The sequence below is a fragment of the Symphalangus syndactylus genome, chromosome 17 (genome assembly GCF_028878055.3).
Source record: "Symphalangus syndactylus isolate Jambi chromosome 17, NHGRI_mSymSyn1-v2.1_pri, whole genome shotgun sequence".
Taxonomy (NCBI): Eukaryota; Metazoa; Chordata; class Mammalia; order Primates; family Hylobatidae; genus Symphalangus; species Symphalangus syndactylus.
The window spans coordinates 32,548,202-32,571,214 of NC_072439.2; the positions used below are offsets into that span (position 1 = coordinate 32,548,202).

At 58.5% G+C, this 23,013-nt stretch overlaps 3 protein-coding genes across 9 annotated transcripts in view; all 3 read right to left on the reverse strand.

The window, feature by feature from the left end:
* Window positions 1–144: 144 nt before the first annotated feature.
* SHMT2 (serine hydroxymethyltransferase 2) lies at window positions 145–8,384 on the reverse strand. Of its 7 annotated transcripts, XM_055248915.2 has the most exons (13): window positions 8,211–8,384; window positions 5,054–5,331; window positions 3,865–4,062; window positions 3,305–3,384; window positions 2,952–3,152; window positions 2,568–2,649; window positions 2,287–2,409; window positions 2,021–2,160; window positions 1,519–1,684; window positions 1,202–1,301; window positions 960–1,115; window positions 754–861; window positions 145–637 (listed from the first exon to the last, which is right to left on the reverse strand). In XM_055248915.2, the coding sequence occupies exons 2-13, from the start codon at window positions 5,084–5,086 to the stop codon at window positions 510–512; spliced, it is 1,515 nt and encodes a 504-aa protein (XP_055104890.1). In that variant the 5' UTR covers window positions 5,087–5,331; window positions 8,211–8,384; the 3' UTR covers window positions 145–509. The 7 variants fall into 7 exon arrangements, with proteins under 7 accessions (XP_055104890.1, XP_055104891.1, XP_063476186.1 ...); XM_055248916.2 differs by lacking the exon at window positions 8,211–8,384 and having other exon boundaries at window positions 2,287–2,379; window positions 5,054–5,157; XM_063620116.1 differs by lacking the exons at window positions 3,305–3,384; window positions 8,211–8,384 and having other exon boundaries at window positions 5,054–5,217.
* Window positions 8,385–8,694: 310 nt separating this feature from the next.
* On the reverse strand, window positions 8,695–18,327 carry NXPH4 (neurexophilin 4). Its single transcript, XM_055247822.1, has 2 exons — window positions 18,113–18,327; window positions 8,695–10,261 (listed from the first exon to the last, which is right to left on the reverse strand). Exons 1-2 carry the CDS (start codon window positions 18,167–18,169, stop codon window positions 9,392–9,394), a joined length of 927 nt encoding a protein of 308 aa, XP_055103797.1. The 5' UTR covers window positions 18,170–18,327; the 3' UTR covers window positions 8,695–9,391.
* A 3,419-nt stretch (window positions 18,328–21,746) lies between these two features.
* Window positions 21,747–23,013, reverse strand: part of LRP1 (LDL receptor related protein 1) — an 86,250-nt gene continuing 84,983 nt past the window's right edge. Inside the window, exons 88-89 of the mRNA XM_055247445.2 lie at window positions 22,847–22,991; window positions 21,747–22,693 (exon numbers count right to left, since the gene is read on the reverse strand). Coding sequence (XP_055103420.2) covers window positions 22,553–22,693; window positions 22,847–22,991 — 286 coding nt within the window. The 3' untranslated portion in view covers window positions 21,747–22,552. The remainder of the gene's footprint in view (window positions 22,694–22,846; window positions 22,992–23,013) is intronic.

Here is a 23,013-nt window from a genome sequence, read left to right on the forward strand (position 1 = left end):
GGCTCTGATCAGAGACAGAAAGAGGAGGCTGCAGCCCCGGGGGTCCTTGTGGTAGAGGTGGTGGGAGGGGAGCGGTGTACACATTGAGGGAGACAAATCACTGTTTGGCCCAGGGGACCCCACCCACAGTAATGGAAACTCAGGGCAGGTTAGCATTTTATTAGATAAAAACAGGAAGGAGGGTGCCTACCCACCCCTGCCTGCCACTGGCTCTGAAGGGCACTCCCCAACTTCCCCAAGAAAGAGCACGCATCTCTGACACTGTGATCATGACAGGGGTTCAAAGAGAAAGTGCCTGGGCCCTCCTTCTAAGTCTTGTTACCAAAAAAGGAAAAAGAAAATATCTTCTCAGTTACAAATTCTGGGAAGGGGGGACTATACCTGGCTCTTGCCCTAAGTGAGAGGTCTTCCCTCCTGCACCAAAAAATAGAAAGGCTTTCTATTTCACTGGCCCAGGTAGGGGGAGGGAGAGTAACTTCCAGTCTGTGGGCCTCATTTCCCAGGTGCCTTCAATGCTCATCAAAACCAGGCATGGGGAAGGCCCTGGCAAACTGCTCCACCCGTTGCCTGAGGTCGGCCAGACGCTGACTTGTTTCTGAGTCCTTGAGCAGGAAGGATTTGAAATCCTGGAGCTTGGCTAGAGAGAGAGGGTGAGGAAACAAGAGCTCTAGGGAAGGCAGTGAGATCAGCTGGGGGAGGGAGCAGACAGTGAGTGGGAACTGGCTGGCTCAGGGCTCCTTCTTGCTCACTCACCAGTCTTGCTCTTCACCTCTAAGCCAATGTCGACCCCTTCATCTATAAAGTCCACAACTCTCCGGAAGTCATCCTCACGGAACTGTCGAGAAGTTAAGGCCGGGGCCCCTGGAATGAGGCACAAGGGGAGGGATGAGCATAGCCCAAGGTCACCTGGCAGTCATCCAGCATGGGAGCCCCTTCCCTCCTCAAACCCCAGGTCTCACCAAGCCGCAGGCCCCCCGGTGTGATGGCACTTCGGTCTCCAGGACAGGTGTTCTTGTTGGCAGTGATGGATACAAGCTCTAGCACCCGCTCAGCCCGAGCTCCATCCAGGCCCTTGGGCCGCAGGTCCACCAGCACCAGGTGGTTGTCAGTACCACCTAAGGTGGGTCAGAAATGGGGAGTGGTGAGTCCTGGGCCTCTGCCTGAAGCTACCGAGGCCCTCACCCATCCCCTGCTGGCTTACCTGATACCAGTGAGTAGCCTCGCTCTAGCAGGGCATCTGCCATGGCCCGAGCATTCTTCAGAACCTGCAGGGAGTACTCCCGGAACATGGGGGTGCAGGCCTGGAGATGAGACAGTAGCAGCTGTGACCCTAGGCCTGGACCCAAGCCCTGCACTACCCTCTGGCCCTGCACCCTCAGCATAGCTTTGTGATCCCAGTCTTGACCCCTTCCATCCTGGCATTTCCCTTCCATCAGCCCCAGCATCAGTTAGCAAGGTGCAGGGTCTAAGCCTCCAGGCCATTGCCCCCCCACGTCCTACAAAGACAGGATCGCCAACCTGCTTTAGGGCCACAGCTACTGCAGCAATGGCATGATTGTGGGGGCCCCCTTGCAGGGATGGGAACACGGCAAAGTTGATTCGGTCCTCAAATGTGTAAGGGATCTCCCGGCCAGTCTTGGGGTCCACAGCCTTCACCCCTTTCCGGTAGAAGATGAGCCCTGACCTGTGTGAGAGGTGGGTGGTCAGAGTCTAAGCTGAAAAGAAGGACAAGGGACAGAGAAGGCAGAGGAAGCTGGCGGACCTGGGCCCCAAGGGCACACCTCACGTGGGCTTGCTACACTGGATTCCAGTGGTAGAGGGAATCGGCCCCTCAATCCCATCCCCAAATCCCCTGCCAGGGCATGGCCACCATGGGCAAAAGAAGGATAACTGTCACAGACGGGGCAGGAGTCTTAAGGGCTGCAGGTGGGAATGAATTCCTCTCAGGTCCAGGCCAACAGTGCCCCAGGAATAGGCCTGAAGGCAGGGAAAGGCAAGGCCCGACCTCAGGGAGCCTGACCTGGCCCCTCGAAGAGTCTTGTGAGTAGTGGTGGTGACAATGTCCGCATGCTTGAAAGGCGAGGGAATCACCTTGGCAGCCACCAGGCCACTGATGTGGGCCATGTCTGCCAGCAGGTGTGCTTTGACTTCATCACACACCTGGGCAGGTACAGAGGCAAGGCCTCAGCCTGGGGAGGGCCCGGAGAGGCCTGCCCAAGGCTGCCCTCCTCCCACACGTCCTCACCACCCCCTGGGGAGGTGCCCAGTCTCCAGCCCCCCACCAACCTCTCTCATGCGGGCATAGTCAATGAGGCGAGCATAGGCGCTGGTGCCAGCTATGATGAGCCGCGGTCGGAAAAGTCGAGCAGTCAGTGCCAGCTGGTCATAGTCAATGAGGCCAGTTTTGGGCTGGACAGACACACAAACAGCTAAAGCCCTGAGAAGGAAGCAGGGCAGCTCACTCCTCCTTGACCCTAAGGACGGCCTAGCGCTCCAGTCCCTCAGCTTCTCCAGGGGAGGACCACCACCAGGGCCAAGAGCCCCTCCCCACACCCTAGAGCACTCACGTTGAGCTTATAGGGCATAGACTCGAAGAAGATGGACGTGGCTGATATCCGCTTGACGTCAGACATGTAGCCGTGGGTGAGACTGGGAAGTGAGAGGAAGTAAGGAGGCCTGGGTGGAAGGACCCCCAGACTTACCGCTCCCTTCAACTCCACAGTTCTCTGTCCCCGGAACACCAGTCCTAGTACACACTGCCTCACTGCTCCGCCCACTCTGTGGTAGGCACTATAACTGGGATCTTATCTTCCTCACCCACTGTCACATGCAGGACAGGGCAAGGCCTGTTCCATCTCTATGGTCCACAATACAGTAGGTATTCAATACATAACTCCTTTCCCACACCAATGCTGCCCGCCAAGACCATCAGCCATCCCATCCATACTCACTGGCCCCCATCGGGCAGGTCCAGCCCCATGATCCGGTCGTGAGGTTGCAGAAGGGCTGTGTAGACGGCCAGGTTGGCTGGGGACCCGGAGTAGGGCTGGACATTGACTCCCCACTGTGCAGGATCCAGGTCAAAGGCTTCCAAGGCCCGGCGCTGGCACAGCAGCTCAATTTCATCCACCACTTCTGCTCCCCCATAGTATCTGCCGTGGGAGAGGGGTAATGAGGGCACAGAGAAAGGACTCTCAACCATCAGCAAAGGACTGGGAAGTTCACTCCTCAATGAACACTGGGAAGGTACAGGTGGGTTCCCCCACTGGGAGCACCATCCCTGACACTGCCCTCCAGCCCTCACCTCTTGCCAGGATAACCCTCCGAGTACTTGTTGTTCAGACAGGACCCCAGGGCCTCCAGCGCAGCTCGGCTGCAGAAGTTCTGGGGTGGTGGGGGGCAATGTCAGAAGGTATTGAGCCCCTTCCCCTGGACTCCCACAGTCCCTCCCTGCCAGAGCCAGAGCTGAAAGCGGGAGTACTCCCTGCAGAAAGCTCCATTCACTCAGCACCAGGCCTGGGGCAAAGCCAGAGGCAGCATTCTCAGAAACCCAGCTGCCATGAGCGGTGGCCCCTCAATGCCACCTACGCACTCAAACTTGTGCTTCTAGGCTCCTCCTTCCTCATAGGAGGAAGGAAGGAAGAGATCAGATGAGACTGTAGGGACCCTGGAGGCTCCCTAAATGCTCCAACCCCATAAACTGGACTTGCACTGCCTTTGCTTGAGGGAGATAAGAAAGGAAGATAAAGCCCAAAGAAAGGTCCTGAGTGTGAAAGGGGGTTTTGGAGAAATATCAGTTAAGATAACTTTGTTACTTCCTGCACCCATGGTGGCCCAACCCCTGCCCATCTCCCCAGGTCCCACCTCTGAGGCAATGAGCTCCAGGCCACGACACTGCCTGTCCTTCTCCCTCTGCAGCAACTCCCACATCTCAGGATCACTCTCCGACAGGCTCTCCTGGCCTGTCCAGCCCCTGTTTGCTTCCCCAGTCTGAGTCTGGGCTGCCTTGCTGTGCTGAGCCCGAATGGCCATCCTGACCAGCTGCCCACATCTCTGCAAAGGCTGGAGGCAGGAAAAGTCAGGGTGAAATCACAACAGTCCAGACAAACCGTCTCCCAGCCACCCTCACTCATGCTTCTAAGGCCACACCGAGCTGCCAGTTGTCCAGCCAGCCTGTTTCAGTTCTCACTACCCCCACCTCCACCTTCAAAAGCCAGTTCTGGAGCCAAGCTTGAGATCAACGTCCAGGGGGTGGTTCTGACTTGCTCCATTCACTGCACCGCACCTCAGAAATCTCCCACCACCTCACACCATGAACCACTCTGCAAAGCTTGTCCTCCAAAAGCCTATGTCTCCCCAACTCCAGAGAGGGCCACTGAGATTCCAGAACCTTCCCATCCACAGGAACAAGAGGGTCTTCCTGCAGGGCACCATAAACTGATACCCCAGTCAGCGGGGGAAGAGGCAGAGTTGGCAAGGGCTGAGGCCACAGATTGTAGAGCAATGGAGGTGGGAGGGTAGACCTTTTGCAGTCCCTGAGGAAGAGCTGTGTGGGAGTGGCGGGGATGGGGATCTGTCCGAGAGTAAGCCAATACCCTTTCCCCTTACTTAGCCCCCTACCCGTTCCACCTCCTTCCAGCCCTCACTGCCGCCGGGACCCCTGCCTGATGCAAGCAGTGAGGCTCGGTTGCATCATCTGCAGGGCTCAGAGCTGGCCGGAAAGGCTCAGCTTGTGAGGCCAGGCCGAAAACTCCGCTCATTTGCGAGCACGGGGTCCGCGGGGCATCCGGGGCTGTCCTCTACCCCAATGCCACGTGAAATGGGCGGTCACGAGGCCCTGGGGCGTCTGATCGCCAGAATGAGGACAGGCTCGCAGTTAACTCCACGCGCGCCCAGGGGTCTTGGGGATTCCCTAGTTACACGTCCGCTCCCTGAGGCCCCAGTCCACGTGCGTGGAAAAGCCATGAGAACCCCAGAGTTTGTGACGAGGAACTAAGGTAGGAGAAGAGCTTCCTTTCCACCGATTACCCAGCGTCTGGAGCCCCATTCTTACCCGAGCCGCCCAGAACAAAGAGAAGTACAGCATCGCAACTCGGAAGTCGCAGGAGGTCCAGCCACCAACTCTGGTCTAGGGCAGCAAGCTGTCGGAAGACGACCGTTCGGAGAACGCATGCGCGAGAAGAGGGCGCTGAGACGCCAAGGCTAACGGGAGGAATCTACGCATGCGTAGTGGTGGCCCCTTTGTGGCCTTTTGGGAATTGTAGTTCTCCCCCCTCCCCGCTTTTTTTCTCTACGATTCCCGTCTGCAGCCCCAGGGTTAGAGGCCCTTGCCTGGGGAAAAAAACAAAAACAAAAACAGAGGTCCAGTGCCGCCCCCTCTCCTTACTGTCCTGAAGCTTTTCAGGGTTTTCCCTCTGCTTGTAGTCAAGACAAACGTTTATAGGGTGCCTACTGAATATCTAGCTAGCATTATTAGACTCCAGGAGATCTGGGCCCCCACACAAGATAGAGAGCTATGGAGCACTGGAAAGCACCATAGTTTAGAAGGGTCGGAGACCTGACTTCAAGTTCTGGCTCTGAGACTAGTGCATTAGCCTATGTGGGCTTCAGTTTCCTCCCTGGTAAAGCCACAAGAAAATACTGTGTGATGAGGATTCAATGAGGCTTTTCCTGTGAACATGGGCTGTGACGGATTGTCCTCCCCTCTTACTCTGACCCACAGACCTGCCTCCTCCATGGCATCTCCTCTTTCTCTTCAGACATCTGGGAGCAGAGGAAGGCACCCCTCCTGTTGTTCACTTGTCGCATTTTGTTACCTGTCCATCTCTTGATGTCCCAGGAGTCAGTGGGCTCTCCTTTTTTCCGCAGGGCTATAGGTCTTTGAGACTGGAAGGGATCTTCCTTTTAGCCTAACTTCATCCAGACGAAACCCTTGGGAATGGGATTTATCAACCCCTCCAGGAGTAGGTTCCCAAACCTCGGCATCAGAATGGGTTGGAAAATATGATGTAAATATGAGTGTGGGGTCTGTCTTCAGAGGCTCTAATTCAATGGATCTCAAAGAGTAGACATTTGCCCACTTACGCTGTCACACAACTAAACCTCTCCTCAGTGGTTCTGATAAGCCAAGTTTTTTTTTTAATTAAAAAAAAATGTTTTTGGGCCGGGCGCGGTGGCTCACGCTTGTAGTTCCAGCACTTTGGGAGGCCGAGGTGGGCGGATCACGAGGTCAGGAGATCGAGACCACAGTGAAATCCCGTCTCTACTAAAAATACAAAAAATTAGCCGGGCGTGGTGGCGGGCGCCTGTAGTCCCAGCTACTCGGAGAGGCTGAGGCAGGAGAATGGCGTGAACCCCGGAGGCGGAGCTTGCAGTGAGCCGAGATCGCGCCATTGCACTCCAGCCTGGGCGATAGAGCGAGACTTCGTCTCAAAAAAAAAAAAAAAAAAAAAAATGTTTTTGGCCGGGCATGGTGGCTCATTCCTGTAATCCCAGCACTTTTGGAGGCCAAGGCAGGAGGATCTCTTGAGGCCAGGAGTTCTAAACCAGCCTGGTCAACATAGTGAGACCCTATCTCTACAAAAGAAAAAATTTAAAATTAGCTAGGCATGGTGGTATGTGCATGCAGTCCCAGCTACTGGGAAGGTTGAGGCAGGAGGGTCACTTGAGCCTGGGGGTTCAAGGTGAGCCATGATCAAGCCACTGCACTCCAGCCTGAGCGAGAGAGCAAGACTGTCTTCAAAAAAAAAAAAAAAATTGTTTTTTTTTTTTGAGATGGAGTCTCATTCTGTCACCCAGGCTGGAGTGCAGTGGCATGATCTTCACTCACTGCAACCTCTGCCTCTGGGTTCAAACAATTCTCCCTGCCTCAGCCTCCTCAGTAGCTGGGATTACAGGCGCCCACCACCACTTCCGGCTAATTTTTATATTTTTTAGTAGAGACGGGGTTTCACCATGTTGGTCAGGCTGATCTGGAACTCCTGACCTCAGGTGATCCGCCTGCCTTGGCCTCCCAAAGTTCTGGGATTACAGGTGTGAACCACCGCGCCTGGCCAAAAAAAATTGTTTTTAAAAGGCCAGTCAAGTGAAGCAGTGGGAGTGAAGAAGAAACAAAGAAATCTGTAACTGATTGTGATCAATTAGTTATAAACATCACTGCACTTGGACCAGCCTGTTAAACAGCGGTTTTGCGAATCATTGCCTTATGTAGCAATGTTACTCTATGCCATGCATTCCATAGCCCTGGAGATACATGAAGAGCTCACTGGCTGCTAGGATACCAAGAGGTGAACAGGTAACAAAGTGTGACAAGTGCAATGACAGACAGACACACCTAACTCTGCTCTCAGATGTCCAGTTGTATGAGGAAGAGGAGGAGAAGGCAAAGGAAGAGGGGAGGACAATCCAGCACAGCAGCATGTTCACAGGAAAAGCCTCACTGAATCCCCACCACACACTATTTTACTGTGGCTTTACAAGTGAGGAAACTAAGGCCCAGATGGGCGAATTTGTTAATTCCAGCCGTTCCCACCTGGCTCTCATACCAGCCCTTAGAAATCTCCCCTTAGCCGGAACCTCCTTCCCTGCCACTCTAGGCTCAGCTCTTCTCAGGTGTTTCCAGCAATAAGCCTGGTGTTAGGAGACTTCCGGGTTCTTCTGCTTTTGGCCAATCTCGGATCCAGAACCATTCCTGATCTCCCTCCTCTTTTCAGTTGACCCTGTTATTCAGCCAGCCAGCCAGCAGATATTTATTTTCTGCCTACTGACTTTTCACTCCCAGATATGTCTGGGTCAGACCCCGTGTCTTAGTTTCGGGCTGGAGCCCGTGGGCAAGCCCCTGGGGAACACTGCCCTCCCAGTGGGCACCCTGACCCCGGACTCCAGGCGAAGATGAGGAGTTTCTCGGTGCCTCAGCTTGTCCGCACCGCACCCCCTCCCTCCTCCAGCCAGGGGTCCCAAGGGGAGGGGGCGGCTGAGCGGAGAACCGCTAATGAAGCCGCAGCCAATTAACGCCCAGGCCAGGGTCGGGGGGGCGGATAAAATTAGCAGCCTCGGCTGCAGGAGGGAGCCGGAGGCGGGGGTTGGGGAAGGGTGGGCAGCTGGCTAAAGGGGGCCGTGTTTGCTAGTGGCAAGTAGCGGCCACGGGCCCCGCCCTCCAAACCCGCGCTGGTCCCTTCCCCCACCCCCTCATCCCAAAGCTCCCTCCCTACCTCCTCCGTCTGCAAACTCAGCGCCCACGAAATTAGGAAGGAAAAGGAAGATCGATGACTCCAGATGCCGCGAACACCGTTCCCCCTCCCTCCCAACCTGCCACCTCCCGCCGGCCCCGTGGAGCTTAGCAGGTTGTCAGCGCTCTGCCTACACTGTCCCTGTCCATCCTATTCAAGGTCTTACACCTCCTTCCCCAAATCGTCCGCCGGTGATCCCCACTCAGGTCTCATCTCCATCCCACTTGCTGCAGCTTCCCTTCGCCCACCTCAGGGAGGAGAATCCCAATCTCAGGCGGGGCTCCTACCCCGAGGGTAACCCTCAGCTCTCTTCGATCCGGTCTTTGGTGACTTCCAAGGTGCTAGCTCTGTCAGTCTTTGTCCTGGTTTCCCCACGAGCCGCTGAGGGAGAAGGCCTTGGCCAGGTCTCTACGATATAGAAGCCCCACGCCACCTCCCCATTCCCTACAAAGGTCTCACACAGGCGTGTACTGGATTTCACTTTATTTTGTTCCCTTTCCCGTCTGTTTTGGCGTAAAAAAATACCACCGAGAGGAAGCAGCAGGAGAGGGCAGGTGGAGCTGGACTGCCTGGACTGGAGGGGGGCGGGCAGGGGCCGGGGGCGGGGCCAGCGCCTCAGCCCAGGGGTTCTGCTTCCGGTACCCTAATAGGGTTTGGAGGAAAAGGGGACAGGCATATGGCAGGCAGAAAGGTGGGAGGACAGACCGAGGTTTTTAGGCCTTTACAGTCTTAGGCGGGGCAGGGTGGAGCAGGACAAGCGCTGGGGGATGGGAAAGTCAGGGTGGGGTGAGGGTGCCAGGACAGGAGTTATTAAAGCTGAGGGGAAAGGGAGTGCCCAGCCTAGCGCCAAGGGTGAAAAGGGGACCCACTGTGGACGTAGGGGACATTGGGACCGCCTCCAAGCCCCGCCTATTCTGGGGCTGCACTCTCATCCCTTTCACTTTGGGGTGTATTGGAGGGGGCTACCCCAGCCTTGCGGGCACTCCGCATAAGGAAAAGGGCACTCACGCTAGCTGAGGGTCCCGAGAGGCCGTTCCCCTCCGCCCCCAGAGTGGAGGGAGTGGGCGACATGGCCACAGGAGCGGCAGAACACTGGGAAGGGGGTCCCAACTAGCGAGGCTGGGATTTGGCGGGAGGCTCGGGGCTGTGGCTTGGGAGGGGCGCTATCCGAAGTAGGGGTGCTCACTCTGGAAGTTATAGTCTGGGCACACCTTCTGCACCAGTTTGTAGTCAAAGCTGAGGAAAGAGACGAAGATACAGATGACTTTGAAGGGCTTGGCACAGAGCCAGGCGGCCTGGCTCTGCGTGTGCTCGGTGAAGCACACCTGCGATGGGTCGTACAGGCACGGTCGGTGCTTGCGCGCGCGGTTTGTCTTCTCATACTCCACGTGGCAATTGAAAGCGCGTGACTCTTTGGCCCCAGGCACTCCCAACGCTCCCCCAAGCGGCCCCGCCAGTGCGCCCCCGAGGGAGCCCCCAAGCCCCGGCCCCGCCGCTGCTGCTGCCATCCCCAGCGGGGGCCCCAGCCCAGGAAGCACCCCCTCCAGGGCGAGCGTAGACTGCAGAGGGTGGGGGACAGGCCCGGGCAGCCAGACTCCTCCGAACTCGACACGCTTGGAGGGCGGCACGATGCTGACACTGAGGTTGCCCAGGCTGGACGAGTTGTGGCGGAAATACACACTGAAGGTACCGTTCACATGGTCCACGATCTTGCCGGTCACCAGCAGCGAAAACTTGAGGGTATGCACCCGAAAGTAGAAGTCCCCCCAGCCGAAGATCTTTTTGGCGCGGGCCGCCTTGATGGACGGCTTCCTCTTGGTGCGCTGCGCCGGCAACGCCCCGGCTGCCCCTGCCCGGGCCAGCGCCCCCGTGTGGTTGGTCGGCCAGGCCCAGCTCCAGGCGCGGCCCGCGCCTAGGCCATCGGAAGACCTTGGCGCTGGGAGCTGCTGGCCGGGGGCACCCGCTCCGGCCGCGGCGGGGCGCAGCCCCAGGTACTGCGGCCTTCCGGACTCTGGTATCTGGGCACTGACGGCCTGTGCACGAAGAAAGAGGAGAGAGAGACGCTGGGGTTGTCCCCCGCCATCCCGCCAGAGCCCTGTCGACGCCAGCCCCTTTCCACAGCCGCTAGGAGACCAAATGGAACCACGCAGTCCCGCAGGGGACAGGGAGCGTGCCTTGGAGGAGAACTGCAGCTCTTTCAAGCCATGTAGGCTTGGCCCAGTCACTTCATCGATCTGGGCCTCAGTTTGTACATCTGTGAAATGACGTCAAGAACCCTCCTGTGCCCACAGAGCTCCAATGAGGGCCAAAAACCCAAAGCCAGTATGAACATGAGTAGGGAGTGGAGCTCTGGATACTGGCTCGTCTTTCCTGGCCCAGCACCTGGTTGGTTCCAGTAATGAGCCAGGGAGGGGCTGGACTCTGAGCAAACTGAGCCAGGGAGGCTGTGACCACGTTAACATCCAGCATCAAGAAAGAGGCTCCGGCCCGGCACACGCAGTGACTCACGCCTGTAATCCCAGCACTTTGGGGGGCTGAGGTGGTCAGATTGCCTGAGGTCAGCAGTTCAGTTCGAGACCAGCCTGGCCAACATGGAGAAACCTCATCTCTACTAAAATTAGGCGGGCATTGTGGGGTGCGCCTGTAGTCCCAGCTACTGGGGAGGCTGAGGTGGAAGAATCACTTGAACCTGGTAGGTGGAGGTTGCAGTGAGCCTAGATCGCACCACTGCACTCCAGCCTGGGCGACAAAGCGAGACTCCCTCTCAGAAAAAAAAAAAAAAAAAAAGAAAAGAAAAAAGTAAAGGAAAAGAAAAACAAAGAGGCTCCAAGACCTCAGAGAGCAGAGCCCCCACCTGGGCCTCAGCCCCAGTTGGCCTGCAAGGAGTGAGTGCTGGGAACCAGTTGAGCAGAGGAGGAAAGCCTGGGTATCCCTCCCAGTCGCCAGTGCTCCACTCTGGTGGAGGCCGCCTGGCCTTTCTTTTCCTGGGCTCCAAGGGGGCTGAGGCGCCCCCTCCGGCTCCCACCCGTTCTATGTGTCTCAGGTGGCCACTGATCTTGGAGACAGCACGGGCTCGAGGACAAGATGGATCGAGAGGCAGGAGCGGCCTGGCCAGGCCCAGGCCATCAATTATCTGGGGTAGGGGTGAGTGGGGGTGGCCGGGAGTGAAGGAGACAGAAAGGAAGCAAGAGGAAGAAATATGGAGATGCCGCTCCAGCGAGGTGAGCAGGCGAGAGAGGAGCTGCATGTCAGAGTGTGTCAGTCAGCCTGAGCTAGCCACCACCGGCGAGTGCTGTGGCCCTGACTGTGCACAGGTCCCGTGGGGGAGGCGGTACCATGTGTGTCAGCCTGGGGTTCTGGTGTCTCCGTTAGCCCCAAATGGTTGTGTGTGTGGCCTGTACATGTGTGTGTGGCTGTGGTGGCTGTGTGGGTGTGTGTCTGGATGCCCATGGTTATGAGTCTGGGGAGCCTGTGTGTGTGTGGCTGCTTGTCGTGGCTGCATGTCTGTTGTGTAAATCGGTGGTGACTGTGTATGTGCCTGGATTGGCTGGGTGTGTGTGTCAATCTGTGGAGTGGTGTCTGTGTGACTGGTGTGGTTATGTGTCTGGGTTGGCTATATGGCTGTGTATAGCGGTCTGAGGGTAGCTATATGTGGTTGTCTGGAGGTGTCACCTTTCCTGTGTGAGCCCCTGTCATCCTCTGCCCAAGTGTCAAGCTCTTTTTAAAGGGGGTGTATCCGTAGTCACAGAACAAGTGTGGTCTTGCTGTGTTCCAACAGGGGTGACATATATGCATGTCAATTGTATCTGAGTGGTCTCTGGGGAGGTGTCCCACACTGGCCTGCAGGCTGTGCTGTGGGTAGGTAAGGAGGCCAGGAAGCATGGGTGCCCCCCTCTGTTTGCCCACACCCATGTGTATACACACAGTGTCACTGGGGACAGGAACAGCAGAGCCAAGCTGCTGGGCTAGAATCTCCACTGCCTGGTCCTCGTCCCCGCTGCACTGCGATCCCGGGTTATTAATGCTGCCACCACCCGCTCGTCATACATATTTATCGCCGCCCTCATTCCCCCTCCCAACCATCCCTCCTCTCAGCCCAGGTGAGGGGGCGGGGGCAGCAAGAATGATTGACTCCCACAGACAGGCTTAAGCCAGCAGCTAACACCTGGAGGGTGGGCCTGAGAGGGGGTGGAGGGAGGGGTCCCAGGGTACAGTGGGAGGGAGAAGAGGCCCCAGAAGTGGGCTTGGAGAGGGCAGGGCCTGAACCTGAGAGAGGGCATTGGGGGAGGGGGGTTAGGTTTCCTGGGAAAGCCAAAGGGTGGGCCATTTGAACTCTGGTCCCTAATCTCACCCAACTGCTGTTCTTTCCAGAAGCCCAGTCATCCAGGTCCCCTCTATCCCCATGCCATCAGATGTTATAACCCCAAATGCCTCCAAGCCATCTCCTCCCAGCAGACCAGAGCACCCCTATGTCTTATATCCGGTCAGAACCTGGCTGGGGTGATTCAGGCCAGTGACTTCTACCAAGCAGGGGCAGGGGGTAGAAGTCAGGGGCAGGGGGAGGGGAGGAGGTTCAGCAGGGTATGGAGAGGTTCCAGGGTGTCACCCCCATCCCTGGTCTCAGACAAGGTGCCGTCTGTGCTTCTCTGATCCTGGCGAATCCCCTGGCTTTGGGCACTCCCGCCCCCACCCACTACCGTAGACAGCCAAGATAAACAGGAAGAGTTGGGGGGGCACGGTTGAAGCGACCTTGTGGGGGAGTTCGGACAGGGAGGGGTGAGAGTCTGTGAGGAAACGAGCCGAGAAATGGGAACATGGAATAAAATAAACTAAAATCCTCCCTCTGGCTCCCTTGATTGCTCGTGCTCTCTCTCCCTCTCTTGTGCTGTTTTTCCATCTCTCCCTCCCCATTCTCTCAGTCTCTTTTCTCACCGTCTCTGTCTCAAATTTCCTCCTCCCATGATTCTGATTTTCTCCCTCTTTCTGTCTGTGGTTCTCTCTCGCCGTCCTTCAGGTTGTCTGTCTCCAGCGACATGGGGGGAGGTGGGGGAGGTGGGGCAGGTGGGAAGGAGCTCCTCTCTGCCCAGAGCTCTTGTCGGCCACCTCCATGGCTGAGGGTGGGAGCAGGATGTTGTCCGAGGAGGGGTCCCCCTTGCTCCAGAGCTGGCTTAATTAAGCTAATTGGGCGCGGTGACATTTGCGGAGGGGAGAGGCTAGCGCCGCTGTCGGCGCGGGGGCGGGGTGGAGGTGCTTGGCAGCTGGGGGGTTCAGCAGGCTCCTTCAGGCCCATTGGGGAGCGCGGGGAGAGCTGCACCAGGAGTGCTTTGCCCCCGAGGCAGCAGGCCCACGCACCTGCAGGGAGTTGATGTGGCCTCCTGCTACTGGGGGCAACAAACTCCACTTCAGGGAGTGGCTCTTTGGGGATGACACTGCTGGGATTGGGGGAGGATCAGGCTGTCAGCCCCCCAGCCGCATTGCAGGGTGCACCTCCCCTGGGCCTCCAGGCTGGCCCGTTGCTTTTCCCCTACCACCTGGGTCAGGCAGGGTGCTCCCAGGATCTGGCTGGGGGAAGGGACAGTACCCTATGATTGGGGAAGGGACAGTCCAGGCCTGGGCTGGGGAAGGGGAGAAAAGAGCATCCTGAGCCCCTGCACCTAGAAAGAGGCAGGGGGGCCGCAGTCGGGGCCGGTGGAGTCTGGCTGGGAACCAGAGATAGAGATGTGGGTGAGGACAGAGGTGGGGTGGACAGGACAGCCTGGGGTGAGGACTGAGACAGAGAGGGAGGGGGACTGGGATTGGGGACTGGCAGGCACAGATATAGGGTACAAGGATGAGGATACAATAAGGATAGGCCTGGGGACAGGGATGAGAAGCAGGATAGAAATGGTGGCCAGGCGTGGGGCAGAGACAGATGTGGATGGAGTAAGGACCAGAGGAATGAAGATGGGCTACAGAACAGTCCAGGAAGCAGCATGGGGACAGGAATGGTGGATGAGGGATAGGCACAGGGGACAGGCAGGGATGGAGTCGGGGTGGGGCAAAACAGAGATGGGGGATGGGGATGGTTACTGGGCAGAAACAGGGATGGATGCAGAGACCCAGGAGATGGGGATGGGAGACTCAAACGAAGACTGGAATGGGAAATGGGGGATGAGGGAAGACATAGGAGACGAGGACAGAGACGGGCTGAGGACAGGTATGAGAAAGGAGCCAGAGGGCAAGGCAAAGACCAGGCAGGATCAGGCTGTGGGAGGGGGCCAGGCAGGGTGAAGCGAAGACACCTCTTTCCAGACCCTACCACTGCATGAGGGGGCGGGCACTGCTGGTGGGGTGGGGTAGGCTCTGCCCTTGGGCTGGACGCCCCCTCCCTCTACCCCTGCCTGCCTGCCTGCCTTCTCTCGGCCTGCCGCGCAAGGCTCACCGTTATCTGAATTTTTATTTTATTTTATTTTATTTTATTTCCCTGCTTCCTAGAGCCAGCGCGGTCCCCGCGGGAACGGCTGCCCCCCGCCCCCCGCCCCGCGCCTCACTTTATTATTGCAATAAATGTGCCTATAAAGGCGCCGGCTCCGGGGCGCGGTGGGGGTTGGGGGGAGCCGCGGAGCGGGGATGTAATTTCCCGAAGCCGGAGCCGGAGGGGGAGTGGGCGGGGTGGAGGTGGAGGAGGGGCAGGCGGGGGAGAGGGGGAGCCTCGCCAATTTCCAGCGCTCAAGGCAGTGCTCCCTGCTCCCCATCCCCACTGGGCAGCTGCTTCCCACCCCACGCCCTGCGACTCCTCCTGCGCCTGAGCCCTGGGACCGTCTCCTATGACCCTGCCCCCTCTCTGTTGCCCTGTCCCTCACGGATCCCACACATCTTGAGTTGCAGGGCTAGGTCCAAAGTTCCCCATCTCCTTGCCAATTACTCCATCTCTGACCCCTGTGAGGTCCTCCCACCTACCTGCTTTCTTTAGACGTTTGTTTTATCTCTCTCCAATTACCTCGTCCCTGACCCTGCTTTGCCTTGCTTCTGTCCTTATTACCTCACCTCTTCCCCGGTCACCCCGCTCCTGGGTCTCCAGCTCCTCAACCCATCCCAACCCTGACACTCTAAATTCTCCTTTCTGACGCATGTCCCTCCTATTAGGAATGTGAGGCTTCCACTGCAGGCTCTGGCCCAAGGGAGCTGCCACAGCAGGCCCTCCCCTGTCCCCCTGGCCCAGCTGCGGCCCCTGATTACCCCCAAATCCCCGCCAGCAGCTCTGGGCCCTAGCCCAGGCTGTGCGTGCCTAAGTGGCCCAGCCTGAGATTAGCTGGGGGGCTAGAGGAGGCTGTGGAGGCAGGAGGGGGTAGCTGGCTGAGGGGCTTTGGCCAGCCAGCTCTGAGAGAATCAGACCTAATCCTTTCCTGAGGCGGGATAGAGCTGGCAGGTCCCACAGGGCCCCGCCCCTGCCCTCCCCCAGCTAATTAGTAATTAGTGATTAGTGATTAGTGACTATTGATCGCCTGCTGCTTCTCCCAGTAGGCAGCTGCTTTGGCAAGGGGTCAGGGAGACAGAAACAGAGGGAAAGGAGTCAGCGACTGTATGAGAAAGATCCTGAAGAATCCCTGGCTGAGAGGCCAGAACCCCAGAGGCAGTGGAAGCCAGGAGTCCCAGGCTCTGAGAGATGGGAAGCCTGGAGTGAGGAGGAAGGGAGAGAAACCTGGAGGAGGGTGAGCAGGCAGGACGGGAGAGGCAGAGGTGTCAGCCATTCATGGTTAGGGTTGCCAAAGAGTTGCCCTGTAAACTGTCCCCTAGCCACCTCTTACCCAGGATCAGCCTCACCTTTTGCCCACTCCCAGTGCTGGCACCAAGACACCCCTAAGCACCCACACACATAAGCCACACTCAGATACATAAACACATCCTGAGGCTCACAATCTCACAGCACACTCAAATGCACTCACAATCACAAGCACACAGAAACACACTCACAAACCCCAGAGACTCATACAGACAACACATGGGCCCCAGCACACAGATGCACCAGAAACCCCAGGGTATACATGTGCATACGCCACACTCACAAGTGCACAGAAGCACACACAGGTATTTGGACACACAAACACTCCTATACCCACACCTCCCCATGCAGTTATACATATTCACACACCCGCAGTGTGTACACACGTAAACACATTCTCACATGCACATAAGCTGGGCTAACCAGCAGATCCACTCCCCTCGTTGACTCCAACACGGAGGCCCCACAGCTGCAGCTCACACACACACACTCAGATGGATCCCATTGCTCATATCCTCACGCTCACTCTCCCTCAAGTCTCCACCAGATGTTTCATTCCCCCTCAGGGGCCAAAGGAAATTAAACCAGATCTGTCCACAGGGGAGTTTATTTGCCGGGGAGAGTGGAGATGAGGTGGGAGGAAGTGGAAAGGAGGGGCAAGGGAATGCCATACCTACCACCTCTTGACCCCAGGCCTTCACACATGGGTGGGTGGGAGGTAAGGCACAGACCCCCCCACCCCTCCAGTCCACTAAGGACAGAGCTGGGCAGCAAGTCCCTAAGAAGCTCCTGCTAGTGGAAGCAGTTTTCATGGAGGGGCTCCTCTGCCTACCTTCCAGCCCCTCAAGGTCACCAGGCAGGGCTGGGAGGGCCAGGGAGCTCTAATGCTAGCTTCACTGGGGCAGCCCCTGCCCTGCTGGAGTTTGCCAAATGTGATTTGGCTGAGCAGGCAGAGGTCCAAGTGTTGGGGGAAGAAATACACCCCTTCTAGACTCTACAGGGGCTGAGGGTACAGAGAGTGAGGGTTTGGGGAACGACCTGCCTGCCCCCAAACTAGGTAGGTCACAGTTGGGGGTCAGAAAACAGGGAAGCCATAGGCAGGGGAGGCTGGTAGAAGGAAAATGGGGGACTAGGGCCTGGGCCCCCCATTGCGGGCACACACCAGGGGCATAGGCAGATGGCTGCACTGTAAGGCAGGCACTGGCACTCACTCATGCAAAGCCAACACCCCACACCACACCAGTATACACATGTACCCTTGGCCCCAGTACTGGACCAAGCCTGGCTTCCCTGGACACATGAACACAGGTGCACACGGTGACCCACGCCCTCCGCCCAGCACATATGAGCACACCATGTTCGCAGGTTGAAGCCTCCAAGTCAGGAAGGAGGCAGATCAAGTCTGGGTCTCCTTAGCCTCTGGCTCTTCGCCCGAGAGCCTCAGGGAAAGAGGCCTTGGAGTGGGGTTAGAGGCAGGGAGGGCATGGGAGGAGAGACCCCCGTTCCAGACAGCCTTCCCCTTCAGTGGGGCATGAGAGGGGGGTGTGTCTGTGAGGTCGTGCAGGGGAGATGGTGTCTCCGTGGGAAATGTGATGGGAGGCTGGCTGTAGCCAAGTTCAGCCGTGTCTGCCTGAGTCCGTGTGTGCGCGTGTGCTCGGGCCATGGATGCTCCCGACACAGAGCCCACCTGGCATGTTGACAAGTGCAGAAAAGAGAAATGGGAAGGCGGGGGTGGAGGGGTGGAAAGACAGACAGACAGTGAGGCAGGCGAGCGAGACTGGCGCGGAAAGACGGCAAGGCTGACACTCTGCTGGCTTGTCTGTCTGTCTCGCACTCCCGCTCTGTCTGGCGCACTCGCGGGTCGGGCTTCGTCCCCTCCCCCGCCGCGCCTGAAGTCGGCTGCGAGGGGGACCTCCACCCGGCACCCTCTCCAAGCCTCAGCCAACTTGCGCTAGGAAGAGTACCCGTCCTGAATCGGGCAGTCTGTCTGTCCGCGTCCCCTGCGCCGCGCAAACTTGGGACGCTCGGAGCTGGGGGCGGGGCGGGCGCACGGAGCCCCTCGCACACTGGGACCTTCGCGTCCCGGACCCCCGCGCTCGCGCCCCAGCCCTGCCACCCTTACCTTCCTAAGGAGCCACGGGCCAAAGAGCAAGAGGAACCATTCCGGGAGCAGCCTCATCTTCTCTGGCGGCTGAGCGGGGCAGGCCGGGCGGGTCCCGGGCAGGCGGGAGCCAGGCCTAGGGGCTCGGGGCTCCGGGCGGGCGGCGGGGCGGCTGCGGGAGCGGCGGGAGCGGCGGCGCGGCCCGCGGACTGGGCGCGAGGCGCGGAGCCGGCGCTGGGGGCGGGGCGCGGGCGGGGGAGAAAGTTGGGTCTGACTCCGCGGGAGGGGGGCGGGGCTCCGCGGCGCTCCAATCCCGGCCGCGCCCCGCGCGCCCCCTCCCGCCCAGCTGGGGGCACCGAAGGTGACTTTCACTCAGACACGCCCCGGACACGCCCCTGGCCCAGGTGCGAAGCGGAGGGGATCGAGGGGCTCAGGCACTGGGCCCCCGAGAGGCCGCGTCTGTGCGCCCAGGAGGAACTGGGCAGGGCGTGGGGCTCTGGGCTCCGGGCCAGTGCACCCGGAGTGGGGGCGCCGCGGAGCCCGGCCGGACGAGGCTCTCCAAGCCCCGGGCCTCTACCCTGTTCAGGGCCAAGGTGGGTCGGGGCAGGCGCAGGGCAGGGGCCGAGGTGGGGACGGGCGGGGCCTCGGGCGGCTGCCGCCGCGCGATGCTGACGGGGATGGATGGGCGCCCCGCGGCTCATTCGGCCGGGAGATGAGAATCATTGATCACGGACGGAAACCCCATCACGTCTGTCAATAGGGCTGACAAACGGCGCCCGCTGCCCTGTCCCCGCCTCACCGCACCTCTGCGGTCTCAGGACCCCTCGGCTAGACCGGCTGTTCACCTTTGCCCCTGGTCCCCACCACTGACCCCCCACGAGGCCCAGTGCGCCTCTGCATGGGGGCTGGGCAGGAAATCCCTCTCAGCGCCGCCTGCCCGGCCTCTTGGTGCAGTCTCTGTTCCTTCCCTCCCGCCGTCCCATCTTTCACCACCAGCTCTTCTAGATCCTTGTCCCCATTCCCTATCTCTGTCCTTGTCTCTGTCCCCAGCCCCAGCTCTCTGTCCCCATCCTCTTCTCTGTTTCTTCTTCGGTTCCCTCCTCCCCACTGCCTCTCTCTCTCCTGCCCGGGAGGCTTCAGCTGTCAGCTGTTGCTATGCACTGAGGCTGTGGCTGAGGTTGTGGTATGACCAACACCTAGACAGTGAGAGATAGGGGCAAGCAAAGAGACCGAGAGACAGACACATTCCTTGAGAGCCCACCCCAGGGATGCACGCAGATGCATTCACGGGGACAGGGCACACAGCGAAATACAGAGACAGGCGCACACCTAGCGGCACCCCAACACACAGAGGAGCACAGCAACAGAGGCGAGCACACCTGCACCCAGACGAGCACACCCAGACAGCTGCTCAGTGCACTCACCCTCTCTTTGTCTTGGCAGAGAGCAAACACCCACAGAGGTGGACACACACACTGAGACACACACAGGTGTGTGCTGTCACTGGCAGCCCAGAAGACAAGTGGGGGCACATACAAAGAAATGGACAGATAGATATGGGATGTGACAGCCACACACACGAGTCAGAAAAAGGACCAGGTGCTGAGAGGATGAGCCAGATGCAGAGACACCCAGGGAGACAGTTAGAAGCCAGGAGGCAGGAACCTGGGTGCCGGGGTGGGAGTGGAGAGGAGAGAGGCAGGAAGGGGCAGAAGTGTTCAGGTTCCAAGCACGGGGGCTGAGCCCAGGTTCCAAGCACGGGGGCTGCTTCAGTAGTAGGTGGGAACTGTGGGCACACCCAGGCCTAGGCTGTCCAGGACAGAAGCCCATTACCAGGGTCCTGGTCTTCTGGGGGCCTAACCCACTGCATCTCTCCTCCTTTAGCTACAGTCTCAGGCCACCCGTTCTCTCTCCAGTTACACGTGTGCGCGCTTGCACAAACACAAGTGCAAACACACACATGCACACTACTCGCCCTGTCTCTGGGTCTTTGCCTCTGTCCCCCTGTCTCTCCGCCTCTGGATCTCTGCCTCTCATTCGGTATCAGCTTCTGTCCCTGGTTCTCAGCCTCTGTCCTTGGTTCTTCCCATTTCTCAGGCCGAGGTGAGGGCTTCCCATCTGCCTCCCGGGTGGGTAGTTTGAGAAACTGCCTCCTGGTGGACCCTCTCCTAGCAGGTCCTGACGGGCGGAGTGGGGGATGCTGACTGGAGGGGTATGCCTTCCAAGCTGCAGCGGGGGTCCCTTGTCGCTCTGCCCAGGATCTTGAGGTGACAGGCAGAGATCATTGGCTCCCGGGGGGCGCCAGATGCACCGCTGGCAGAGGGGCAGGGGTGGGGCTGGCGGTGGTGGGAGCGGGCAGGCACTGAGGGAGGGATGGGAGCCGACTGGCAGAGGGTGGAAGGGTGTGGCAAAATAGCCGGAGGGAAGGAAGCGAGAGGCTGGGCTGGGGTCCCCCGCAGGTGCATAATGAGTGCTGAGGCGGGGGCTGTGTGGGGCTTCAGGATAGGCAGTGCTGCAGGAGTACAGACACCACCTGGTGGCCAGATTGGGACACAGACCTCCTACTCGGCAACCACGGATTCTGTTTCCCCGCAGAGTTGCCCATCCAGCGCCCTTGGGAAGGCAGGGGAGGATCTCAGAGTTGGCTTGGAGGATGAGGTTGGAGAGGGCTCCTCAAGGCTAAGAGGGAAGGGGAGGGCTCCTGTTTCCGCAGGTGCCTAGACTTGTAGCTTCCCCAAGGCAGAAGGAAGCCTGGGAAGAATCTCCTGGAGTTGAACCAGTGAGGGAAGAGGATTGAAAGGCAGCACTCCCTGGTTGGGAGCTGGGTAAGGGATCTTCAGACGTTTGCGGCCACCGTCCCTGAGCTCATATTTGCTGTCCTGGGACTCAAACCCTCTCTCAGTCCTGGGCAGTGTAAACTGTGCAACTTTCTGCAAGAAGTTTCCCCCTCTAGGCAGGAGTTGAAATGGATCTGGACACCTTTGACTGACAGTTTTTTCCTGTTACCCCCTGGAATGACTGAAATGATTGGTGAGCTGGAGCTGCTGGGGGCCTAGGGGGCCTGGCAAACTGGTCTTCCCAGCTCTCCTTCACCGCAGGAGACACCTGGCTCTGGAATGCAGCATTTTACTTTGCATTTGATTCATTAGTCTCCACAAAGTGAGATGTCAATGCTTCCAGAGCAAACTCAGGCAGAGAGAACTGCATGGGAGCACCCTGAAGGATGAGAAAGCCTTCGCAGCCTCAGTGTATTCACTTCTTATAGTGGGGCTTCTTACTGTGGGAGATCATTTTGGGTAAGGGGGTGGTGTCTGGTAGAAGTGAACGCAGAGAAACAGATCTGAGTTAGTGTCCTAGAGCCAGAGGGAACACAAAATCCGGAGACACGAAGTCACGGCTGAAGGTCACACAGCCAGGAGAAGCAGATCTTCCATGTCAAGTCCACTGCCACCCGCTTCCCGGACACAGCAAGATGGAGAGGGAGAGGGCCCTGGGAGAAGGGCACTGAAAACCACGCATCAGCCTGCCTCCAGCACGGGGCAGGTCTCCCTCTGGTGGCCGAAGCAGGAAAGCGCAGCCCCAGCTCCCAGCGTCTCTCACACACAGGCAGACACCAGCGGCTTTTTTTCTTTCTTTCTTTTTTTTTTTTTTGGGCTTTTTTTTTTTTTTTTTTTTACAATTTTATTTATAACAATATTTGTGTTATTTAGTTGTAAAGGAATTCAGCAAAAATTATTAAAACGTTCACGTCCCCAAAATGGGGCTGCCCGCTTTCCCTTCCTGGGTGTGGCCCACCTCCTCAGCGTCCCCAGGGGAGGGGAGGCTGGGGGAATGTTTACCAGAGGAAGTCTCCAGTCCTGGGAACCTCGGTGGGGACCCTGGAGACGGGGAGGGCCTGTCTGGGAGGGGGGTTGAGCATGGCCATCTCATAGGTGCCCCTGGAGTCAGGGCTGGGCTTTGGGGTGGCCTCCCCCAAGAACTAAAACACTCCATCCTTTCCTGCCTACCTCACCCAGAGCCACATCTTCCAGACAGGGGCAGCAAAGAACTCTCCCTTCCCAGAATTAGCCATCAGGGAGCTGTGGGAGTGGGCAAGCAGGGGTAGGGGCGAGAGGGGAGAGCCTTGGCAAAGTGTCTTATACAGGGAGGGGGAGGCTGCACCACCAGCTCTCCCAGTGGGGTGCGTTCTGGTGGGAGGGTAGGAGGTGCAGCCCCGAGCCCTCCCTGCCTGCCTCCCTGAAGGCAGCATGGGGGTGCCGAGGAGCAGGCAGGGAGGGGATGGAGAAATAATACTGTGCTCGCTTGCCGGCTTGCTCGCTCACATATAAAATGTAATTCCTTCATTTTTACATTTATACATCCGGCGGGGCCAGGGAAGGGCTGGCTGGGGAGGGGCTCACTGAAGGACTTCACTGGCAGGGGGCAGGAGGCTTTCTGGGGGCAGTCCGACGGGGCAGGGCCCTATGCCAAGGGGTCCCCTATCTCGTCCTCAGGGCCCCTGCCCAGGAGTTCTCGCTTCTCGTCCGTGCTGGCCAGGGAATGGCGACTGCCGTGGCCCCCCATGTAGAGTGTGGCATACACGGGGTTGGTGAAGTTGGTGGGCTGCAGGGTGACAGAGGGTTCAGGTAGGGCTCAGGAGCTGGGCCTGTAGCCCAGGTCACCCCACCCCCACCTCCGTCCCTCACCTAACCCAATACCTTTGGTTAAGCCACCCACGGCCTCTTGGCCCTCGACCCTGCCCGCCTCCCAGCCCACCTTGTCAGGGTCCAGGGCAAAGTCGGCATCCAGTAGGCCTCCCACGTCATCAGGCTCTCCGCCTTCGTACATCTTGTAGGTGGGGTTTCCAATCTCCACGTTCATGGCCCCGTTGGTCATCCGTTGGTGCTGGAAGCCCTTAGCCCTGGGGAGAGGCAGGAGTATAA

Bases quoted from the DNA above. Each gene is read 5' to 3' on its own strand.
- SHMT2 (XM_055248914.2), bottom strand. From the start codon at position 4,760: ATGAGCGGAGTTTTCGGCCTGGCCTCACAAGCTGAGCCTTTCCGGCCA. The intron at 2,650-2,951 runs GTGAGTATGGAT...CTCACTTCCCAG, and splicing joins GACCTGCCCGATGGGGGCCA to TCTCACCCACGGCTACATGT. The intron at 638-753 runs GTGAGTGAGCAA...CTCTCTCTCTAG, and splicing joins AGAGGTGAAGAGCAAGACTG to CCAAGCTCCAGGATTTCAAA.
- NXPH4 (XM_055247822.1), bottom strand. From the start codon at position 18,169: ATGAGGCTGCTCCCGGAATGGTTCCTCTTGCTCTTTGGCCCGTGGCTC. The intron at 10,262-18,112 runs GTAAGGGTGGCA...CTTCGTGCACAG, and splicing joins GCCCGTGGCTCCTTAGGAAG to GCCGTCAGTGCCCAGATACC.